Genomic DNA, 20,433 nt, shown 5'->3' on the forward strand with positions numbered 1-20,433 from the left:
CCACTTGTAGAAGAAGCAGGAAACTGGGGAAGGAGGATATCCAGGTTCATGTCAATAATGGTGTAGTTGGAGTACCGGGGCCCGCAACCCCAGGATACCTCAATGTGGGGGAGAGGTAACAGGAGCACACATTTGGCCTAGCAGTTCTCCAGCCTCCTTGCCTAATGGGCCATGCAAGGCTGGCAAAAGAAAAAAACACCACCTTGCATGGTCAATTGGGCATGCATGCTGGGGAACTGAAATGTAAAACTATATTTATTTGTGTTTAGGATGACACTATATGCAAGGAAACAAAGTGCTGATCAGTCTATGTGCCATGCTGGCAGGGGCCAACAGGGCATGCCAAAAAGGCCAGAGCTCAGAACGTGCAGCGCCGAAATGGCCGGCAACCAAACTCTTGTGCACTAATGTTCTGATTCAAGTTTTCACTCAGGAGAATATCAATCTGAAAATTCTGGGTCCCCCTCCTACCCTTGTGTGATTATCTTTACTCCCTCCAGGAAAGTGATTATGGCAGTTTCCCTTTCAGAGACTGGTCTGTCCACCTACACTTTCCAGTGTTCTGCACAAGACTGGAAGTCTTTACCTGACATTCCCTGAGAGTGCATAAACACCTGAGACCAGTCTCTCCACCATGTCTTTCCAATTCTGTGGTGTTTAACTAAGATACCCTATTGGAACACTGCCTTCCATGGCCATGATATTAAGTCAGTATCCTGCCACTCTACTTCAAACTGACCCAGGGCATCAGTGATGTTCTAGGATGTTGAATGGGAAGCCACCCGAGGGCGTTACTCTTGCTAGCTCTGGCTTGCAAAAGTCTGTATTAAAAGGATTCCCAGGTGATTGCAAATCTGACATCTCTTTAGATCCTCATGGTTAGAAGGTGTGTGTCCATCACAAGAGTCCTCCATTGCAGAATAAGGCGCTGTTTGTTCTCAGGATTAGGCCTTTCATCTGCAGGCTTTCTCTGCCTCTACCTCATTGTTGCCTGTAGAGAACCTATCGCTGAATTACAGAGGCTACATCTTTGTGTTCTTCTGAGTGAAGGACACAACAGCCACTGTCTGGGAGTTGCTGAAGTTGATTTTATATTTACTGATACTGTTCATAATGCAAACTACAAACTTAACTACCTCAATGAACAACAGGCACCTATTTGGAAGAAAAATAAAAGTGCCACAGAAGCAAGGGTAGTGGGGAACTGTCAAGCAGGGCTGGGGATCTGGGACAATGAGCATTTCCTACATTTGCAGACAAGATTGTGTCAAGGAAGGGGAACAAAGGGGTAATGTTCCATCTTCATCTCACTGTATGGGCATCTCACTGAATGGACCACTCTACTAGAGTCTGTTTGGAAAGAATGCAGGTTCTTAGGGTCTAAGACCATTAACATAGCTGTTCCTTGGAGTGGTGGTCCTAACATGTAGTTTCTCACCTTCAGTAGCTCCTCTGCTGGCTGCTTGCACGCCGCCTCTATCTCTGTGATCAGGGCACCGATAGAGGATATTTGGAGGGATAGTTTGGTCACCTTGGCTTTTTCAACCTGGCTCAATTTCACTTCCATCTCCTCTAGTTTCCTGAGAATTGTCTGCTCTTGATCTCTCAGTAGTTGATGCATTCCTTCAAACTCAGCCAGAGTTTTATGCTTCTCGGCTACCAACTTGTCCTGTTAGGAACAACAGAAATGGTGTTATTATTCTGGAGTTTATCACAAGATATTTAACAATGACTACATGAAATAAATGTGTTTTCTGTGATCTCCAGCCCGGTGCTATCCTCTGTGTGCTTCCTACTCAGCCTGTCAGGTGACATTACTTATCAAGATGCAAGCCAGTGTTCATCATTGGTTGTTGTGGCTGCCTAAAATGATACTATACAATTAGCTTGGCAAACCCTCACATTTGAGACCCTTCAATGCTCTGGTTTCCTACCAGGCTGTACAGAAAGTCCAAAATCGATAATAGAAATCAAACCAAAAGCCACTAAATAATGCACGAGATATGAGAAAGGTAAAAGATTTATTACAGCACGACCTAGGTCGGGGAAATATCAAAAGTCATTCAACATGGTGCCATAAAAGCGCTGATTTTATAGCAAATTACAGAAGAGAAATGACAACAAATGTTACAAATTATTACACTTTTCAGGCCTGTGATTGGGCCTCGTTTTCTGCACTACATGTGAATCTATACACTACATAGCCCTATTGCCTTATGCTAGCCTTGTGACCGGGGTGACAGGTCAGTGTATTAATTAGCATTGAGATCATCTCCTTTATCATGCTGTTGATTGGCGGTTATGCCTCTTCTTTTGTATCGCCTAGACTTAATTTGATTGGCTGTTCTGAGAGGAGTATTCATGGAGTGAGTGACTTAGTAGATTTCAACCAATTAGAGTGTGTGATGTGACAGTGTGACACTGAAAATATAAAACATTTACATCCTTTTCCTAAATGGTTGGCACTGTGTAATTTGTGAACTGTTCATCATCAGTTGAACGTTGCAACTCGTCGTTGGAAACATTACTTGCTTCTCCTTCCTTCCTCATGTCTCCATTTGACCTGCCTCTGACCCTATGAGCTGGGGGCTTAGTTGCTTGTACACTTTATTCTCCTACTGTCATAAATATCTATGTATGCAACTTCCAATAGGATACACATGCTTTTCATTAATATCGTGTATGTGCTGTAAGGATTGTTCATAGGCAGCTATAGAAGTCACTGATATTTGACTGATTCCATGCTATGTGTAATGATGGTGTGTGTGGGATTCATTGCTTAGCAATTGGAGCTCTTTCAGTGATATATTTCCTACAGAGGGCAGTGCTGTTCCTTGATCATTCTGTCTTACTGTGCATACGCGTCTCTGTTTATTATTCAAGTCCCACCAGCTGGTGACCTTCACTAGGATACTTTTGATGTTCTTGCTAGGGATATAAGTTGTATTATGCTTTTTAAACATAAGTCTGGGAACTCGGCTAAGCTGATATTTTCTGGACAATCCACATGCAGTGTTTGTCCTCTAGTTCTGGGGTCTGATATCTCTTTGCAACTTTTCATGACCTCACTACCGCAACTCAGGCCTGGGACCATGTTCGCCCCATTAACCGCTTGTCTCAACCAATCGCTGCACAGCATTCTGTCTTAGTGTGGAAAATTACATCTTGGTATGTGTGCTCTTTGTTGCAAGGGTCTTGCCGATATTCTCTGCTGAGGGGGTGAGGGTTTTCATGCTTCAGAACTGGCTAACCGTGTCTTGAGGCCTACCTAGTTTATGTACTCGCTTAGTGTTAAGGGTCATTGTTATGTACTATCATTAGGAGTGTCCCCCTCAATGATTTCCTGACTACTGTTAAATGCTACTGTATTTATTAGGCACATAGGGTTATGTTTAACTGCATGATGTGTGCATTATGACTCGCTGATGCATAACTACTGGTATTTTCTTTGGCCTACATTGGAAGCTTTCTATGTGCAATGACGCTCCCTTTTGCTTTGTGTCTTTTTTATAGGGACTTTCACAGCTTGTATTTTCGGGCACGTTTGGGCGTTGGATTTATTCTTCAGTGTTACTATACTCCCCAACAAAGCCATCTTTTCATATTCAGGGTCTCTTCAGTACTTCTCTCCTCCAGTGGCAGTGACCTACTTTATTCTGCACACCCCAGACAGTCCCATCCCACTCGCTTTTCCAATGCACCTCTGTCTCTCCAGGTGGTTGTTTGGAAGGTAAGGGGGTTACTGTATCAGTGAGTCAAAGTCAGGTACTTTAAGTTGCATGCAAGTAGAACCCCATGTGTTTACTAGCATAGATTCCACACTCTACGTACAAATTCTGCAAGTGCAAATTGGATTGTTCTATTTGAGCTTGATTTGCAAAGTTGCAAAGCAGCTGCCACAAACCTTTCAGGAGTGCCCTGAGCCAGTATAATCGCAAATGTACAAAAATTGGCCATGAATACAGTACATGTGTGATAGTTTCTATAAGCATGCATGAACATAAACCTCTACCACTAAGCAGCCCTCAGCGTCAAGCCTAAGACCCCTAAGTGGAATGAAATAACCACACCACCTTGCCTGGTTCCATCTAAACTAGACATGCCTTTTTACCTAAAAAAGATTTTGTTTCCGGACACAGAATGGTGAGCCCAAAATGAATCATACGAACTGCAAGCTTCTGCACCATCAAATTGCAATAAAGGTTGTTAAGCAAAGATATTTCAATGTTACTGATGTTCAATATTAATGGATTATCATGATTAAAGGGTAGGCCAGTCTAGAAAAACTATTTTTGTGATGTACCTGAACCAGCAAACGTTACTTGCATAATCATGAGTTCTGCAAAGTCTAGCACTTTCCTATCCAAAGGAATGCCTGGGCATTTTATCTGGAAGACAAGCCACTCAGGAGTGGATCACGGCTTGCTGGTTGGACCGTTGGTTTTAGTTTACATGAGAGGCTTTCTCTCAACCCTTGGCACCCACAGCCCCACAAGTAGGCAGTGCGCTCTGGTACATGAAAGTCGCGTTTTTCATGAATATATTTTATTTTGACAATTGAGTGACGCCCATACCCACAGGTATCACAGCGTTTGTCCAGAATAGTGTTAGGGAGAATTCTCATTCAATTGCTAATTTCCCTTACATAGTGAGTCCCTTAGCAGCTTTGCTGGATTTCTGGAGTTATTTTTTTTTACTTGGTAAGAGTGTGAGCTTTTCCCCCACTCTTACCAATGTTTTGCCATGTGTATTTCATCTGTTTTTTTGATTGTGGGCTCTGGAGTACACCACTTCAGTATCCCCCTTCTTTTGTGTGTTACACAGCACCTTCAGTGCAGTGACACAGGGTTATCTTTTAGACTTCCAACCGACTGACTACTGTCCCCCAGAAAAGGGTAAAGTTGCCATTAACTTTACATAGTCATTTAACCACAGATCCAGTACCCTCATCTTACATGGAGTATTGGAAAGGGTTACTTCGTAGCCCCTTTTTTCTGTACCTCCTAGAGCATTGTTTCACTCTTTTAACATTTAGACTTGGCTGGTGGCAGTAGTATCTACCCTAACATTTCTACCGCAATTATACTATATAAACGTGATATTGTTTTAGGCTATTATATTAGCCTCGAACTTAAAGCCGCTTGACCAAATACTTTTTATTTTGGCTCCGGTCGGGTTTATTCGGCATTTCTTTTTTGTTAAAGTCCTTCTTGTGTTTTACTTTGCGTGGCAAACCAGGTTTGCCTTCTTTGTTCACTGTCTTTTGGCGGCCTTCTGCCAAGAAGCCCTCCTCTAGGCACCTTGGTGTCTAGGTGGGCTGAATGTGAGAGAGGGGTGTAGTCACCCCCTGCACAGGATATCTAGGAAGCCCAAGTCGCACTTTGCCATGATTGGCTGAGGTGGTTGTCCGGGCTATTCAACCCCCCTGCTGCGTGATTGACAGCCAGGCTGTGTGAATGGGGGATTTTCGCATAAAAGGCAGGACTCTTGGGCTGGAAGTCAGAGTCGCCACTGGAACTACAAGGAACCGAAGAGAAGCGGAGAAGAAGTCGGTGCTGCAACTATCCCGTCCCGATGAAGCCCTGCTGCAGTCCTAAGCTATCTACCCTTCGACGACCAGAGAAGATCCAGTCCAAAGTCTTCTTCCCTTGAGCTTGGTGGGGATAACCAGATCATCTTCTACAGCCAGGGGATCCTCTTCGTGGTCGAAATTGCTGCACACTGCTGTAGTGGTCCGGATAGCCATCTGAAGAGCCTCTCCTGTTTTTAAGGAGCGTACCTTTTATTCACCGTCGCTGCTGCCGGCTTCAGCCCTGTGTGGTGCAGACCCTTCCAGACGTCCTCCTTCTTGCCGAAGCTCCAGGAACCGTGGGTCTGCAGGAAACTACCAGGAACAACTGCCATGGCCCCAGCTTCTTCATTGAATAAGGTACTGTGTTCTGCTTGAGGAAATCGGGTGAATCCCTTGTTCTCCTCCTACAAGGCTTGCCCTTATCTTCCCTCCTTCATATAACTTCTGCTTCCTCATTTGACAATATCTAAGTACTCCTGGCTATGTTGAATCTTGAACTGTCTGCCTGTGTCATCCTCGACAACAGGAACCCAGTTCCACTTGACACTGGCTCTAGCCTATTGACTCTCGAATTTCTGTCCATTCAAGGCATAAAATAAGCAGTGTCGCAGAGCAATTTGCTATGCAATTCTGTAGGTTTGCTAATTAAATTGGCACTTGTGTAGCAAAGTCAGCTATTTAAGTTACCCTGTTCAAGCTCTCTCCACCCTCTTTTCTATGTTCACTGCAAGTTCAAAGGGGCTAATGGAGAGAGTGCTGCAGTAATCATCCCCTTCACTCATGTGCCAAATGGCCTGTGTGGGAGTGCTACACACATTTTATTTTTCAAATAATAGCAAACCAGAAATAATCGTGATAATACTGTTATTAAGCTAACTGTATCCTGTCTGCCAAAGACCAGTATGCGTTATTTTTTTATTTTTATTACAAAAGGCTTTCAATTCCTTTTCTAAAAATGCAATAGGTTACATAATGCATAATTACAGTATTGCTACTGTAAAACACTGCGCTGTCTCCATGCTTTACAGTTAAGTGTATCTAAAGCTCATTTCAACTAGATTTAAATTTTGTTGGGAAAGATGCATCATATCGACGAGTGGACACTTGAAAATGTACATGACCATGCGGCCAAATGCTTTGATTGCAAACCTAGCACTGTCGCCTGCTGGTTACATACAGCTTGCAACTGGTGCTCAAACCATGAGCTGATCCCATACCCCTTGACATTCTATCTTACCATGTTGGTTTATACACGGTACCCTGAAAGTGAGATGGCCGCAAACTACAATATTCTGCCTAGTTTGCCCAGTTCTCTGCCTGCTACGCCATCCACTCTGCTTAGTCTTTTACATAATGAATACACAAAGCTAACTTGATATTTACTTAAAGTAGCGATCAATAGTTTCATCCAGTCTGTACATCTACATATCTACTGCAAAACTGTACACTGAAGTGGGCCTCCAGAACTCACTTGGCTCCATGATTATGATTGCATTATATATTTGCACCTGCAGTAGAGTGAGCTGGTCAAATTGTTTTCAGAGCCTTTTTATCATATATCTATTTATTTGTGTCCATTCATGCAGCTAACCTTATTACAGACACTCATCCAGGGCTCGCAAATCAGTTTTGACCACTCGCATAGTAGAGTAGATTTTAAGAAGGGCGAGTACTATTTGCAAGGGATGTTGTAAACTTTAATTTAAACTTTACTTGTTTGCAGTAAATGTCAAATACAGGTTTCACTGTGCATGGCTGGCCTCTGGGTGGCAGCAGTGTGCCAAACTAAAGTTGGTTTGTCGTGACATGCAGCATTTTGCAGAAAGAATTTGCAAGGCCTGACTTCTCTCACTAATGTCTTACTTCAGCACTATACAAAACTGCTGTATTGTTGGTATTTTATACCTTGGGTGCAAGTATCTTCTGGTGGCATTAAAAACATTAGTACAAAATTGCTAATCAAATGGGTTTGTTTGCTAATCAAGAAAAATTGAATTAGCAAACTCTGCTAATCCATTTTTTAAAACTAATTTATGCCTTGCCACGAGTGTTCTCTGATTCTGTCTGCCTTGACAAAAGTATTGCCTATGATTTTGCCCCAACTCTCTCTGGGTAACTCAGGTGCTAAGTGTGTTTTTGCCCCAGTAACATTTCTTGCCGCGGATACGCGTTCTTTAGTAAGACCGAACTGTCATTACTGTCAAAAAGTGATCGCATATGTATTCCCGGTAACGTCTTTTGTTTCACAACACCGGTCCGTTAAAACATAGGGTACTTACCTTGAAGTTATACCGTACAAAGCGAATTGGTTGGTTGTAGTATATTTTACGTGTGGTTTTGAATTAATAGAAGTGTTGTGTTTATAACAAACAGTTTAAAAATAAATGTACTTATATTTTTTACCTGAAACCTTGAGTCAGTGTTTGCTTGAGTCACAGTAATTGTGATCCCTTTGTGTAATCTCTGCTACTGCTCATATACTCTTGAGATAAGCCTGGCTGCTTCCCTACTGCTACCACTTTAACATAGTAGTACAGGCTTGTACCAAAGGTAAACTTGTATTACCACTTGTAGTCTTAATTGTGTGTAGTGGTCCCTAAGGGCACTACACAGGATTCTGCCTGACAAGTAGTAACAGAATAAAGCTTAACAGGTCATAGAATCAGGAGGTCCGGACAAAGTAGGACACAGTTCATACTTGCAGTGTTAGTCATACTTATTGAATAACCAAGTTTTCAACAGTTTCTTGAATGCCGAGTAGGAGGGCTCATTTCTCAGGTGTGGAGGTAGGGAGTCCCGCCCCCCTGTCCCCCGCTCTGGTAAGTTTTTAGCGTGGGACCGCTAGGGTAAGCTGGTTGGAGGAGCGGAGTGAGCAGCAGGGCTTTTTCTTTGTGGTTCAGTGGTTAAGATATCGTCAATTTTGAGGTCAATCCGAGATTTTTTGGTAGCCAAAGAACTTCTCAGCGGGTAGCAGAAATATGGTCCTATTTGCGCAAGCCCAGGCGCGGCCGCAGGACTTTGTTTTGAATTAGCTGCAACTTAGCTAGGTTGGACGTGGATGTGCCCTTGAAAAGGGCATTGTAATAGTCTAGTTTTCTCAGGATGATGTCTCTAGATAGCTTGAGGCAATTGTTTGGGTTCAAGAATTGTCTGCTTAATGAAATGAGTTTTGCGGTGTGGGAGCTAGCGGATGGTAGAGCATTGACATACCTCATCATGGTTAGTATGTCAAGGTAGACCCCCAGGGTTTTGGCATGTTTGAGGACAGGAATGGTAGAGCCGTCAAGGATGAAGGAAGCGTAGGAGGGTTGAGGGTTTTTAGGCGAACGGTGAGCCTAAAATGAGTAACTCTGTCTTCTCATCATTGAGGCAAAGGTTGCGGATCGCCATCCAGGACTGAATTGTGCAGAAAACGTCTCTATGGGATACATTACTCACCGTAATCGTATTTCTGGCGCTTGTATCTGCTTAGATTCACATGCTCTGCATAGTCCGACATCTAGTGGAAGTCGCAGAGTATTACAGGATTTGTTTTCAAAACTCGAAAACTGACGTCGACAGGGCATGTTTAGTAATACTATACCTAGTGTGATGTGTAATTTACCCATGGTCCTTCACGTGTCGAGGTCCCTCAGATTGTTTGTTTCCGACATGAGGTTGCATGAAGTGTAGCGCGAGTACAGATATGATAAAGCAGAAACAGTGATAAACCAGTAAGCATCCATGCACCTTCTACTCCAGTAGGGGAGGAAGTGTGGGCGCATGTGAATCTAAGCAGATACAAGCACAAGAAATACGATTACGGTGAGTAATGTATCCCTTTTGGAGCTTGTGGATCTGCTTAGATCACATGCATAGATTGGCAAGAAGTGTCTGGAGAAGTAGGTAGGAAGTTAGCGGCAAAGAGATGTTTTAAGACCGCTTGTTCCACCTGTGAATCTGCTTTAGAGTGTGTGTCAATGCAATAATGCTGTGGGAACGTATGGATGGAGCTCCATGTGGCAGTTTGCAGATGGCATCCAGAGGGACATTTTCAATGAAAGCTAAGGTAGCTCCTGTACCTCTGGTAGAGTGTGCTCTTGGTGTGACTGGTAGAACCTTGTTGGATTGGGAATAGCAGAGTTGTATGCACTCGATTATCCATCTGGCGATGGCGTTCTTGGATACGTGATCGCCTTCTCTACCAGGCGCTATGGAAACAAAGAGTTGGTCTGTTTTCCTTAGGGGTTTTGTTTTGTTCACATAGTACAAGACCGGCCTCCGTACATCAAGTGTATGGGGGCTTCTTTCTGCTGAGTTTGATGGATTTTGAAAGAAGGTGGGAAGTTCTATGGATTGGTTTACATGGAACTTTGAAATGAACTTAGGTGAGAACCTAGGATGTGTTTGAAGGACAACCTTGTCCTTGTGTATAATGAAAAATGAGTCTTGTACAGACAAAGCCTGTAGCTCACTGACTTGTCTTATGGAGGGGATAACTAGCTGGAATGCAGTTTTTTAGGTAAGATGTGTTAGGCGGGCCTTGTCCATAGGCTGGAAGGGTGGACCCATGAGCTTGGAGAGCACAACATTGAGATACCAACCCAGAGGAGGGTTGGAAATTAGGGGGTATAGCCGCTTTACCCCTTTCATGAATGCCTTAATGACAGGGACTTTCCACCAGGACATCTTGTTCTGTGAAGTGGTGTAAGCGACAGGGACGGCAGATGAACCTTTAAGGAACTGAATACTAGGCCGGAGTCTAGTAAGTGAAGCACGTAGTGGAGAATGTTAGCTGGAGAACATTCTAACGGATTTAGTGATTGTGATATGCACCCTATCACAAATCATTTCGACTTTTTAAAATAGCAATGCCTGGTGTTGGGTTTCCATGCCTCTTTAAGAGATATCCATACACCTTTGTGGAAAGGTTTAAGGGGCCAAACTCTATGACTTCAGGAGCCAAGCTGCCAACTTCATTGTCTCTTGGGGTCAAGGGCATCAAAATGTTGTGTTTTTTCGGTCACCTTGCTTTAAATAGTGAAGCACTGATGTGTTTCTTAATCATGGCTTGTATTATCAGCGGTTTCTTTGGTGATGCCAAAATGCCTTTTGCCCGCACGTTCTTCGGCGCGCGAAAGGAGGGCCTTTTTATAAGCGGTTCAAAACCGATCTTCGGTTTTGGTTTTTGGGAACAGCCATGAGGCGAAACCGTGCGCGATGGCTCAGAGGACAGTGAGGAACCAGAGGCTTTATCCCTGCTCACCGCATGGGCTTCGACGGTCGACAATGCCGTCGAGAGTCGGCCGTGGGGTATGTGTTAGTGGGTTTGCGTTTGTGTGTGCCTTGGAGTCGAGGGCGCGCACTTGGGGTTCCGATGGACCCGGTTCGCCCTCTGCGTCACTCATGACCCCTGGAACTGCCTTCGGTGGAGTCTTCCGTAACGTCTATGGAGGCCTCGGCCTGCATAGCATGAGCGGCCTAGCGTTTCATCTGCCGATCCTTAAGGGTTTTAGGCTGGAAAAGCTGAAAGGATTTACAATGCTTTTCGGCCTGAACCCTCGGGAGAAAGTGATTGCACACTCGGTGTGTGTGTCCTTCACAGGAATTTATGGTGGCAGGCAGGGAAACATTTAAATGGGGTTTTGTCCATTATATTTTAAAAAGGACAGATGGGTCAAAATAGAAGAAAGGGGTTGATGGAATTAACATTCTCAAAAGAGGTCAGTATAAAGAACATCCCCCTCTCTCGCTACTGTAATGGGCCGAAGCCTGAAGAGGCCTGTAAAGGCCACGTCTGGTCGATCGATCAGTCTCCGGCGATGTGGATGTTTGTCAGGAGCCATTCCAGTGGTTGAGCAGACGTGCGGCGACGCGAACAAACAAAAGTAAAGTAAGAAAGTCTACAATTACAACTTTAGTTAATCAAATGCATCAGCCTGGAAGAGAACTCTGCATTTGCGACCGACTTCGATGGCAGAAAAAAACAATCCGAGGGAGCTCAACGCATGAAGGACCATGGGTACAGTACATGTCACACTAGAGATAGCATTACTAAACACGTCCTGACGACGTCCGTTTGAGTTTCGAAAACAAATCTTGCAAATACTCTGCGACTTCCAATAGATGTCGGACTATGCATGTGATCTAAGCAGATCCACAAGCTCCATATATAGTCTAATACATTACTCACCGTAATCATAATTCTGATGCTTGTATCTGTTTAGATTCACATGCTGTGCATAGGCCGGCATCTAGTGGAAGCTGCAGAGTATTACAGTTGTTGTTTTCGAAACTCGAAAAGGGACGTCGACAGTGCATGCCAGTAATACTATCCCTAGTGTGACATCCACTGTACCCACGATCCCTCACGCGTAGGTATCCCCCAGATTGTTTTTTCTCTGACATGAGGTAGTAAAAGGTGTAGCGTGAGTACAGTTGTATCCAAGCACATACGTATCAGACAAGCTCATAAGCATCCATGCGTCTTCTCTCTGAGGCGAGGAAGGGGGGCGCATGTGAATCAAAGCAGATACAAGCATCAGAAATACAATTACAGTAAGTAATGTATCCCTTCCGAGGCTTGTGGAATCTGCTTAGATCACTTGCTGTGCATCAATTAGCAAGCAGTGTTAGAAGAAGGAGGTGGGATGTGAGAAGGTTCATGAGCGAAAAAATGTCTAAGAACCGTTTGTCCCACTTGTGTATCTGTCTTGGAATGAGTGTCAGTGCAGTAGTGCTGAGTGAAAGTATGTACAGAGCTCCATGTAGCTGCTTTGCAAATACTGTCTAAAGGGTCATTTGCAATGAAAGCCAGGGAGGCTCCTGTGCCTCTTGTGGAATGAGCCATGGGCGTAAAAGGCAGTGTTTTATTTGATAGGGAATAGCACAGTTTTATACATCTCACTATCCACCTAGAGATGGAATTTTTTGAAATGCGGTCAACTTCTCTGCCTGGCGCTATGGAGACAAATAGTTGATCTGTTTTTCTAAGCTGTCTGGTCTTGTATACATAGTAGAGGGCCGCCCTCCAAACATCCAGTGTGTGGAGTCTTACCTCAGCTGAGCTGTTGGGTTCCTGGAAGAAAGCTGGTAGCTCAATTGACTGGTTTACATGAAATTTGGAGATGAATTTAGGGGAGGTCCTAGGGTGAGTACGTAAAACCAGCTTGTCTTTGTGTACAACAAAGAAAGGATCCTGCACTGACAATGCTTGTATTTCACTAACTCTTCTTATGGAAGTGATATCCATTAAGGAGACAGTCTTGCAAGTCAGGTGTTTGAGACTAGACTTGTGCATCGGCTCGAAAGGGGGTCCCCATGAGGTTAGCGAGTACAATGTTGAGATCCCATCCTGGCGGCGTGTTTGAAATTGGAGGATGGAGTCTTTATTCCTTCCATGAATGCTTTGATGACAGGTACTTTCCTCCATGAGACCTTATTATGGGAAGTGATGTAGGCGGACAAAGCCGCCAGGTGGACCTTTAGGGAGTTGAATATTAACCCTGCATCTAGCAAATGGAGCATATAAGTTAGAATGTGGGAAGGAGTACATTCTATGGCGATAACATGTTTAGACTGGCACCAAATTATGAATCTCCTCCATTTGTCAATGTAACCGTGCCTAGTGTTTGGTTTTCTTGACTCTTAAGATATCCATGCATCGCTGTGACAGGTAAAGATGTCCGAACTCTATGACCTCAGGAGCCATGCTGCCAAGTTCACTGAGTGAGGCTGCGGGTGCACTGTTAGTGCCTCGTGCTGAGTGAGTAGATTGTACGGGCACGGGAGTTTCATGGGATCGCACATCGCCAGTTTGCGCAGATGTGGATACCATGGTTGACTTGCCCACATAGGAGAAACTAGGATGAGTGTCATCGCTTCCTTGTGGATCTTGTTCACTACTTTACTCATGAGAGGTGTTGGAGGGGAAAAGCGTAAGCAAATTTCCCTGACCAGTTCATCCATAGGGCGATCCCCTTGGAGCCTGGCTGGGGGAATTTGGACGCGAAGTCTGGGCATTGACGTTTTTAGCTTGTAGCGAACAAGTCTATTGTTGGGAAACCCCATTGAGAGAAGAGGTGTTCTACGACGTTTCCGTGTAGACGCCACTCGTGTTCCTCTGGTAGGGGATCTCTGCTCAATTAGTCTGCTAGAGAGTTGAGTTCCCCTGGAACATGTTGTGACGATAGGAACATCTTCCATTTGAGTGCCCATTTCCAAATTTGCTGCGCAAGTCTGGACAGATTTGGAGAACGTGTGCCCCCGTTTGTTGATATTAAACATCGCTGTAGTGCTGTCTGACAGGATTTGCACAGATTGGTTCGTTAAATGGGATTCCAATGCCTGAAGGGCTTTGAATACTGCCAGAAGCTCTAGTAGATTGATGTGGTTCTGAGCTGCCGTGCAAAACTACAGACCCTGAGCTGCGTGGTGAAGGCAGTGAGCCTCCCTCCCCGATAGAGAGGCATCCGTCGTGACAATCGCCTGTATCTCTGGGTTGTAGAAGGGTTTCCCCTTCAGCAGATTTTCCTTTTGTCCACCAGCGAAGATTTTGTACAAGTGTTGGCGAAATGACCACTAGATCGTCCCACTGACCACTTGCCAGAGACCACTGTTTCGCCAACCACTCCTGCATGGGTCGCATGTGCAGGCGCGCATGAGAAACCAGGTAAATGCAAGATGTCATCATGCCTAGCAATCTCATAGCTTTGCGCACCCTTATCTGGCGGCCGGCCTGATAAGGAACAAGTTACTTACCTGTAAATGTTGTTCTCCAGCATGAGACTGGCAGGGATTCACATGCTCATGAATATTCCTCTGTCGTCAGACTGGGAATCCTCGGTAAAGAAAAATAAATCAGTTTCGTTTCTGAACTGTCTTTCTACTAGTAACCAATCACTGTTCTCTGGATCATACTGCCCCCAGCCAATGACTGCCCTCTACCTAAGCCCCTCCTCTGGCAGCCATCTTCAGATTTGGTAGCACGTAAAGTGGCAGTAGGACCAAGAGAAGAGCCGCAGATGGGTAGGAGGAAGGTTTGCATGTGAATCCATGTCAGACTCATGCTGGAGAACAACAGTTACAGATAAGTAACTTGTCCCTTCTCCAGCATGGGGTCTGGCATGGATTCACATGCTCATGAATATAAGAATACATAGCAGTACACAAACGCACAACCACGGCAGGTGGCAAGGCTCAACATTAAGCATTTCATCAACCCAACATTAAGCACCTCTTACCTGCTCACCAGGCCCACCTTCAGGCGAACAGGTTGCGCAGCACTGCCTGGCCGACCCTGGACTCCTCCCTGGAATCTCGGTCGATGCAGTAGAATCTCGTGAAGGTGTGCGTCGACCTCCACGTAGCAGCCCTTTCATTTGTGTCCATAGCACTTGAGAGTCGAGGACGCCCTGGCCTTTGCAAGCACCTCCTTGCAGTCCACAGGGATATCGTACCCTCTGAACTCTAGTGCTGCAGGAGGTAGGCCTGCAGTTTCAGTGACCCCGGGTCGTGGTGGAGGATGGCGCCTCCTCCTCTGGCGAGAAGATCGCGTCCGTCGGCAGTTTGACTGGGGGGATGCTGACATGTCCAGAAGGTCCGGGAACCAAATCTCCCTCGGCCACGCTGGTGCAACGAGGATCATCCTGCACCGGGACCGTCTGAGTTGACTGATGAGTCGCAGCAGCAATGGCAACGCATACAGGAATAGGCCATCCCAGGGGAATGAGAAGGCATCGCCCATGCTGCCCGGCTGGGGAAACCTGCTGGTGAACCTCCGGCACTTGGCGTTCGTCGCCGTCGCGAACAGGTCGGTCTGGGGATTGCACCATTGTCAAAATAGGAGATCCACTTGATCCTGCCGCAGCTCCGAAATCGTGGCACGAGCGCAGCTTCCTGCTGAGCGAGTCAGCGACGGTGTTCTTTATTCCTGCCAGATGGAAGGGGACCAGAAACATCCCTTGGGTGACGGCCCAATGCCACAAATCATGCGCTTCCTTGGATAGGGCTGGGGATCTGGTGCCCCCCTGCTTCTGGATGTAAAACATTATGGTGGTGTTGTCGGTGAAGATCCTTATCACCTTGCCCTTGAGCGACGGAAGGAACAACCTGAGGGCCCAGAACACGGCTCGGAGCTCCAGGACATTGATGCGCAGGGACCTCTCCTCCTGGAGCCAAAGGCCTCTTGCATAGAGATCTCCGGTGTGCGCTCCCCATCCCTCCAGGGAAGCATCCGTCGTCACCGTTTCCTGATGTGCCGGGGTCTGGAAGTCCATGTCCGCCGCTAGATGCGCGCAGGTGCCCCACCACTGGATCGCTTGATGGAAAGTCACGTCGAGTGAGATCCTGTCCTCGAAACTGCCCGCCGCTTGCATCCAACGGGCGTCGAGGAACTCCTGCAGTGGTCGCATCCGCGGCCTGCATAGGCGCACGAGATGTACGACGACATCATGCCGAGTAGGGACTTGATGGATCTCACCCTGGCCACCTCCATGGGCGACAGCCGTTGCACCTTACCCAGGATGGCCTTCATCCTTTCCTCCGACGGGGAGGCCAATCGCGCCACTGTGTCGAGTCTGGCTCCCAGGAACAGAGCGACTTGCGACGGTACCAAGTGGGATTTCGCAAAGTTGATCAAGAATCCCAGATCCGTGAGCAGTTGGACGGTCTTTGCTGTGTGATCAACGGCGAGTTCCTTTGACTTTGCTCGGATGAGCCAGTCATCTAGGTAGGGGTAGACGTGAATCCACTGGTGCCAGGCACTTGGTGAATAGCCTGGGCGCCGACTTAAATCCGAAGGGAAGGGCTTTGAACTGGTAGTGCCGCCCCTGGACCATGAATCGTAGGAATTTGAGATGTCCCTTTAGAATGGGGATGTGGAAGTAGGCATCCTCCAAGTCCATCGACGATAGGAAATCGCCTCCCTCCAGCTGTCCCAGCACCTGCTGGACGGTGACCATCTGGAATTTCTGAGACTTGGTATACTGGTTTAGACGACGAAGGTCCAGGATGGGTCACCAACCGCCGGTCTTTCTTCCAGACGAGGAAGTACCGCAAGTACACTCCGGAGCCTTTTTAGGACGAGTTCTATGGCTCCCTTCCTTAGCATCGCTCGTACCTCCAGAAGAAGTTGTGGGATGTGGATTTCCTTCCTGGCCACGGGTTGTATACGGGGACACCTTCTCTGAAATTCCAGGGTGTGCCCACGGGCAAGGGCATCTAGCACCCAAGGGTCTGTGGAGATGGACTCCCACACGCTGGCAAATTACGCCAGGCGGCCTCCCACCGGGGTGCTTGGGTGGGGGCCCGACGCCATGGCCGGTTCAGTCCTGCTTAGCCGCGGCCTTGCCGCCTTGGCCTCTTTGGCGACAACGATGAGATCCTCCTGTCTTTCCGCGTCCTCTGTAGGCTTCCTGCGACGAGGAGCGGGCCGCTTGGCGGTACGAAGAGGAACCGCTGCTGAATCCTTGGGAGGCACCTTGCTTGCCTCCAGAGTTCCGAATTGACGTCCGTCGTTGTTGAAGAAAACCCAAGGCCCGAGCCGTCTCTGTGTCCGTCTTGATGGCCTGCAGTGACTCGTCCACTGTCTTGCCAAACAGGTCGTTCCCATCGAAGGGCATGTCCAGAACCCTGGTCTGCACGTCCTGGCAGAAGTCGGTTGCCTTGAGCCAGCCGCGCCGACGAAGGCAAATGCCTTGTCCCTGTCATAGCGTGCCACAACCGCGAGGGCGTTGGCCGCTTTAATAGTCGTCGCCGCCAACATGACCCGCCCTCCCAAGGCATCCAGATCCTTCCCCTCGCTGTCCGGTGGGGAAGTTGAAGCCGTCGCCCCGCCGCTTTCTTCTTGGCCACCGCAGAGACGACCGAATCCGGGGACGGCTGTGCCATAAGGCGCATGGGGCGGAGTCCGGGACCCGGTACTTCTTCTCGTACCGGTCCCTCTTAGCAGGAGCCGTGGACGGGTTCTTCAGGAGCACCAGCCCCTCGTCCCAGATGTCGTCCAGTAATGGAACTGTGAGGACAGTCTTCCTCTTGGCTTCCCGCCGTTGGTAGAGGAAACCTTCCTTCTTCTGCTCTTCGGGGCAGAGCTGGAGGAGCTCAGATGCCCTGGCGATCATGGCGTGGAAGGAGCCAATTTCGTCGGGAGGGGAGGCCAAAGCTGGTGGTGATGGAAGGTGCATTCCGTCGTCACCACCGTCGTCATCTGTCCCCGTCGTCGCCGTCTCTGTTCCCGTCTCATCGCTCGGAAGAGGTGAAGGCTGTAAATGCTGGAAAGGAGGAGGGGGATGAGTTCTCCTCCGCTTGCTTGGTGGGCTTCCCGACGGTCCAGGCTCCGCTGGATCATCCGCTACAGGTAAGGGCAACCTGGTCCTTATCTCCGTACACAAGGGCTGAATAGCCATCAAGGTTGCTCCTGAGTTGTCTTGTGGCATAGGCACCGGTTATGACGGTTAGGGAGTAGGATCCTCCGTCCCCTCCACAGCCCGCGGTTCCTCGTCGGCACCGCCGTCGTTTTCTTTGTCCGCCTCGTTGGGATCCCTCGCGTAGGACCGGACCTCCTCAAACTTCTTGTTCAGGATCTTGGCAACGCCAGCCAGCTCCTCTTCAGAGGTGGTATCTGTGTCTGTAATGGCCACCGCCCCCCCCCCTCTTTCTCCGCCCGGGATTTCACGGGGGTCTTATCGATGGGCTGAAAAGAGGATTCTAGGCCCAGAGGTCGTCTCCACTGGCGGGCCTATGCAGGCTTTGCCAGGGCTGCCATGACACCCTCGATCGAGGCCTTAGCCAGGTGAATCAGGGCCTTCACGACTTTGGGTACGCCTGAGGTCTTCACCTTGGATGGAGGGTCACCGCCTCGCTCCCCCTCGGCTGTCTCCGTCGGGATCGACCGGAACTTCTCCCAAAGATTACCCGGGTTCTCCGATTTCCTCTTCCCCGAGCCAAAGCGTTGGTTCGTGGTTGAGGGCGTCGGTGATAATGCGCCCTGCCTGGCAGCCGTGGAGCCCGACTGATCGGCGCTCCCGGTGCCCGCGGACTCGCAGTGCTTTGCCTTTTGTTTGGCCCTCCATCGCCGGAGCGCCCTCAAAAGTCTTAGAAGACCGCTCTGACTTCTTCTTCTCACCTGCTGCTGGGCTCTTCCCTTCCAGCCAGTTGGCAAGTCGAGTACGACGATCCATCATTGTCCGTTCGGACATGTTCTTACAAAACGCACAGTCCTTCTCCACGTGCGATTTGTCATCGTGAAGGCAGTAGAGGCACCGAGAGTGCTCATCCTCCTTAAAGACGTTCTGTAGCCCGCATCCAGGGCAGATCCTGAACAGCTTGGGTCCAACAGGCGTCATGCTTCCTTTGCCCTGGGCCATGACCACGCGGGGTAGGCCTCAAAGATCTTTGGGAATCCTCCGAGAAGTGGAAACTCAATGAAAAGATGCCCTTGAGGGGAGTAGAAAGTACCGAAAACGGGTCCCCATTGATCGGAAGTAGACTAGGTGGAGCATGAGGCTCGATAGAACGAAAATATAAGAGTAAACTCTTCGAAAAAACGCAAAACGCAGTAAAAGCTCGAGAGCTAAAGCACGAGGACTCCCCAACACTTGAACTTGCGGTAAAAATCTGAATATGGCTGCCAGAGGAGGGGCTTAGGTAGAGGGCAGTCATTGGCTGGGGGCAGTATGACCCAGAGACCAGTGATTGGTTACTAGTAGAAAGACAGTTCAGAAACAAAACTGAAACTGATTTTATTTTTTTTACTGAGGATTCCCAGCCTGACGACGGGTAATATTCATGACCATGTGAATCCATGCCAGACCCCATGCTGGAGAATGCAGTATTTGCAGTAACCCCTCTTATGTGTTTAAGACAGCTCCTAGGAACTGTTTGGAAGTGCTTGGCACTAGGCTTGACTTTTTCTCGTTGATGGAGAAGCCCAATTGAAAGACAAGGTTGATTGTTCTTTGAATGTTTTGTCTTCAAATTAGGGGGGGGGGCTCCCCTGTAATGAGCCAATCATCCAGGTAAGGGAACACTGGGATTTCCTTCCTGCATAGGTGCGCTGCCACCACCGCCAGTACCTTTGTGAATACCCATGGAGCAGAAGCTATTCCGAAGGGCAGAACTTTGAATTCGTAGTGCTGACTTGCTATCTTGAAACGCAAGAATCTTCTGTGCACTGGGAACATTGAAATTTGCCATGTAATCCCCGTTTTTTAGTAGAAGGATTACCTCTTATAGCGTAGTAATGCAGAACTTTTGTGGCTTGACATACTTGTTTGCAGGGCGCAAATCTAATACTGGGCGCATTGTTAGATCTTTCTTTGGCACAAGAAAGTAAGTTGAATAGATACCCTTGTTTACCTGGTTGACTGGGACGACTTCGATGGCGCCCTTTTGTAGAAGCGTGGCTATCTCCTCGAGGAGGATGCGATGGTGTTCCTTTGAATGTATCTTTCGTCAAGGGGGGTGGTCGTGGGGTCGTTGGAGGAGCTCTATACAGTATCCGCCTGCTACTGTGGACAGCACCAATCTGTCTGAGGTGATTCCCTCCCATGCGTGGGTGAAGCTGGAAATGCGCCATCCTACTGGAGAGGCATGGGAGGGCACCTGAAGTGGAATGTCACTGCTTCTGAGGTGGAGTACCACCTTGGGACGAGTTGCCCCTACCACGACTGCAGGATCTACGCGATGCCCTTGGATAGCTCTGGGAGGACTGACCCTGATTGTTTCCCCAGGAAGTCACCTGGTGTTGGTTGTAATTGGAACCCCGCTGAGTATTTTGGCTGCGAAAGCGACGAAAGTTGCCATTCCCCCTCTGTCCAGTTGGTTTGTTAGTCAACTGACCCAATGATTTAAGAGTGTCGTATTCCTCTTTGGCTGTTTTCAGG

At 47.7% G+C, this 20,433-nt stretch overlaps 1 protein-coding gene across 1 annotated transcript in view; it reads right to left on the minus strand.

Annotated features, from left to right (window-relative positions):
- The window catches only part of LOC138570244 (E3 ubiquitin-protein ligase TRIM15-like), a 541,749-nt gene that overhangs the window by 396,539 nt on the left and 124,777 nt on the right, over window positions 1-20,433 (minus strand). The window contains exon 3 of the mRNA XM_069648994.1: window positions 1,439-1,669. Coding sequence (XP_069505095.1) covers window positions 1,439-1,669 — 231 coding nt within the window. The remainder of the gene's footprint in view (window positions 1-1,438; window positions 1,670-20,433) is intronic.

This window comes from Ambystoma mexicanum, chromosome 2q (assembly GCF_040938575.1).
Source record: "Ambystoma mexicanum isolate Mex_15411 chromosome 2q, UKY_AmexF1_1, whole genome shotgun sequence".
NCBI classification, from domain to species: domain Eukaryota; kingdom Metazoa; phylum Chordata; class Amphibia; order Caudata; family Ambystomatidae; genus Ambystoma; species Ambystoma mexicanum.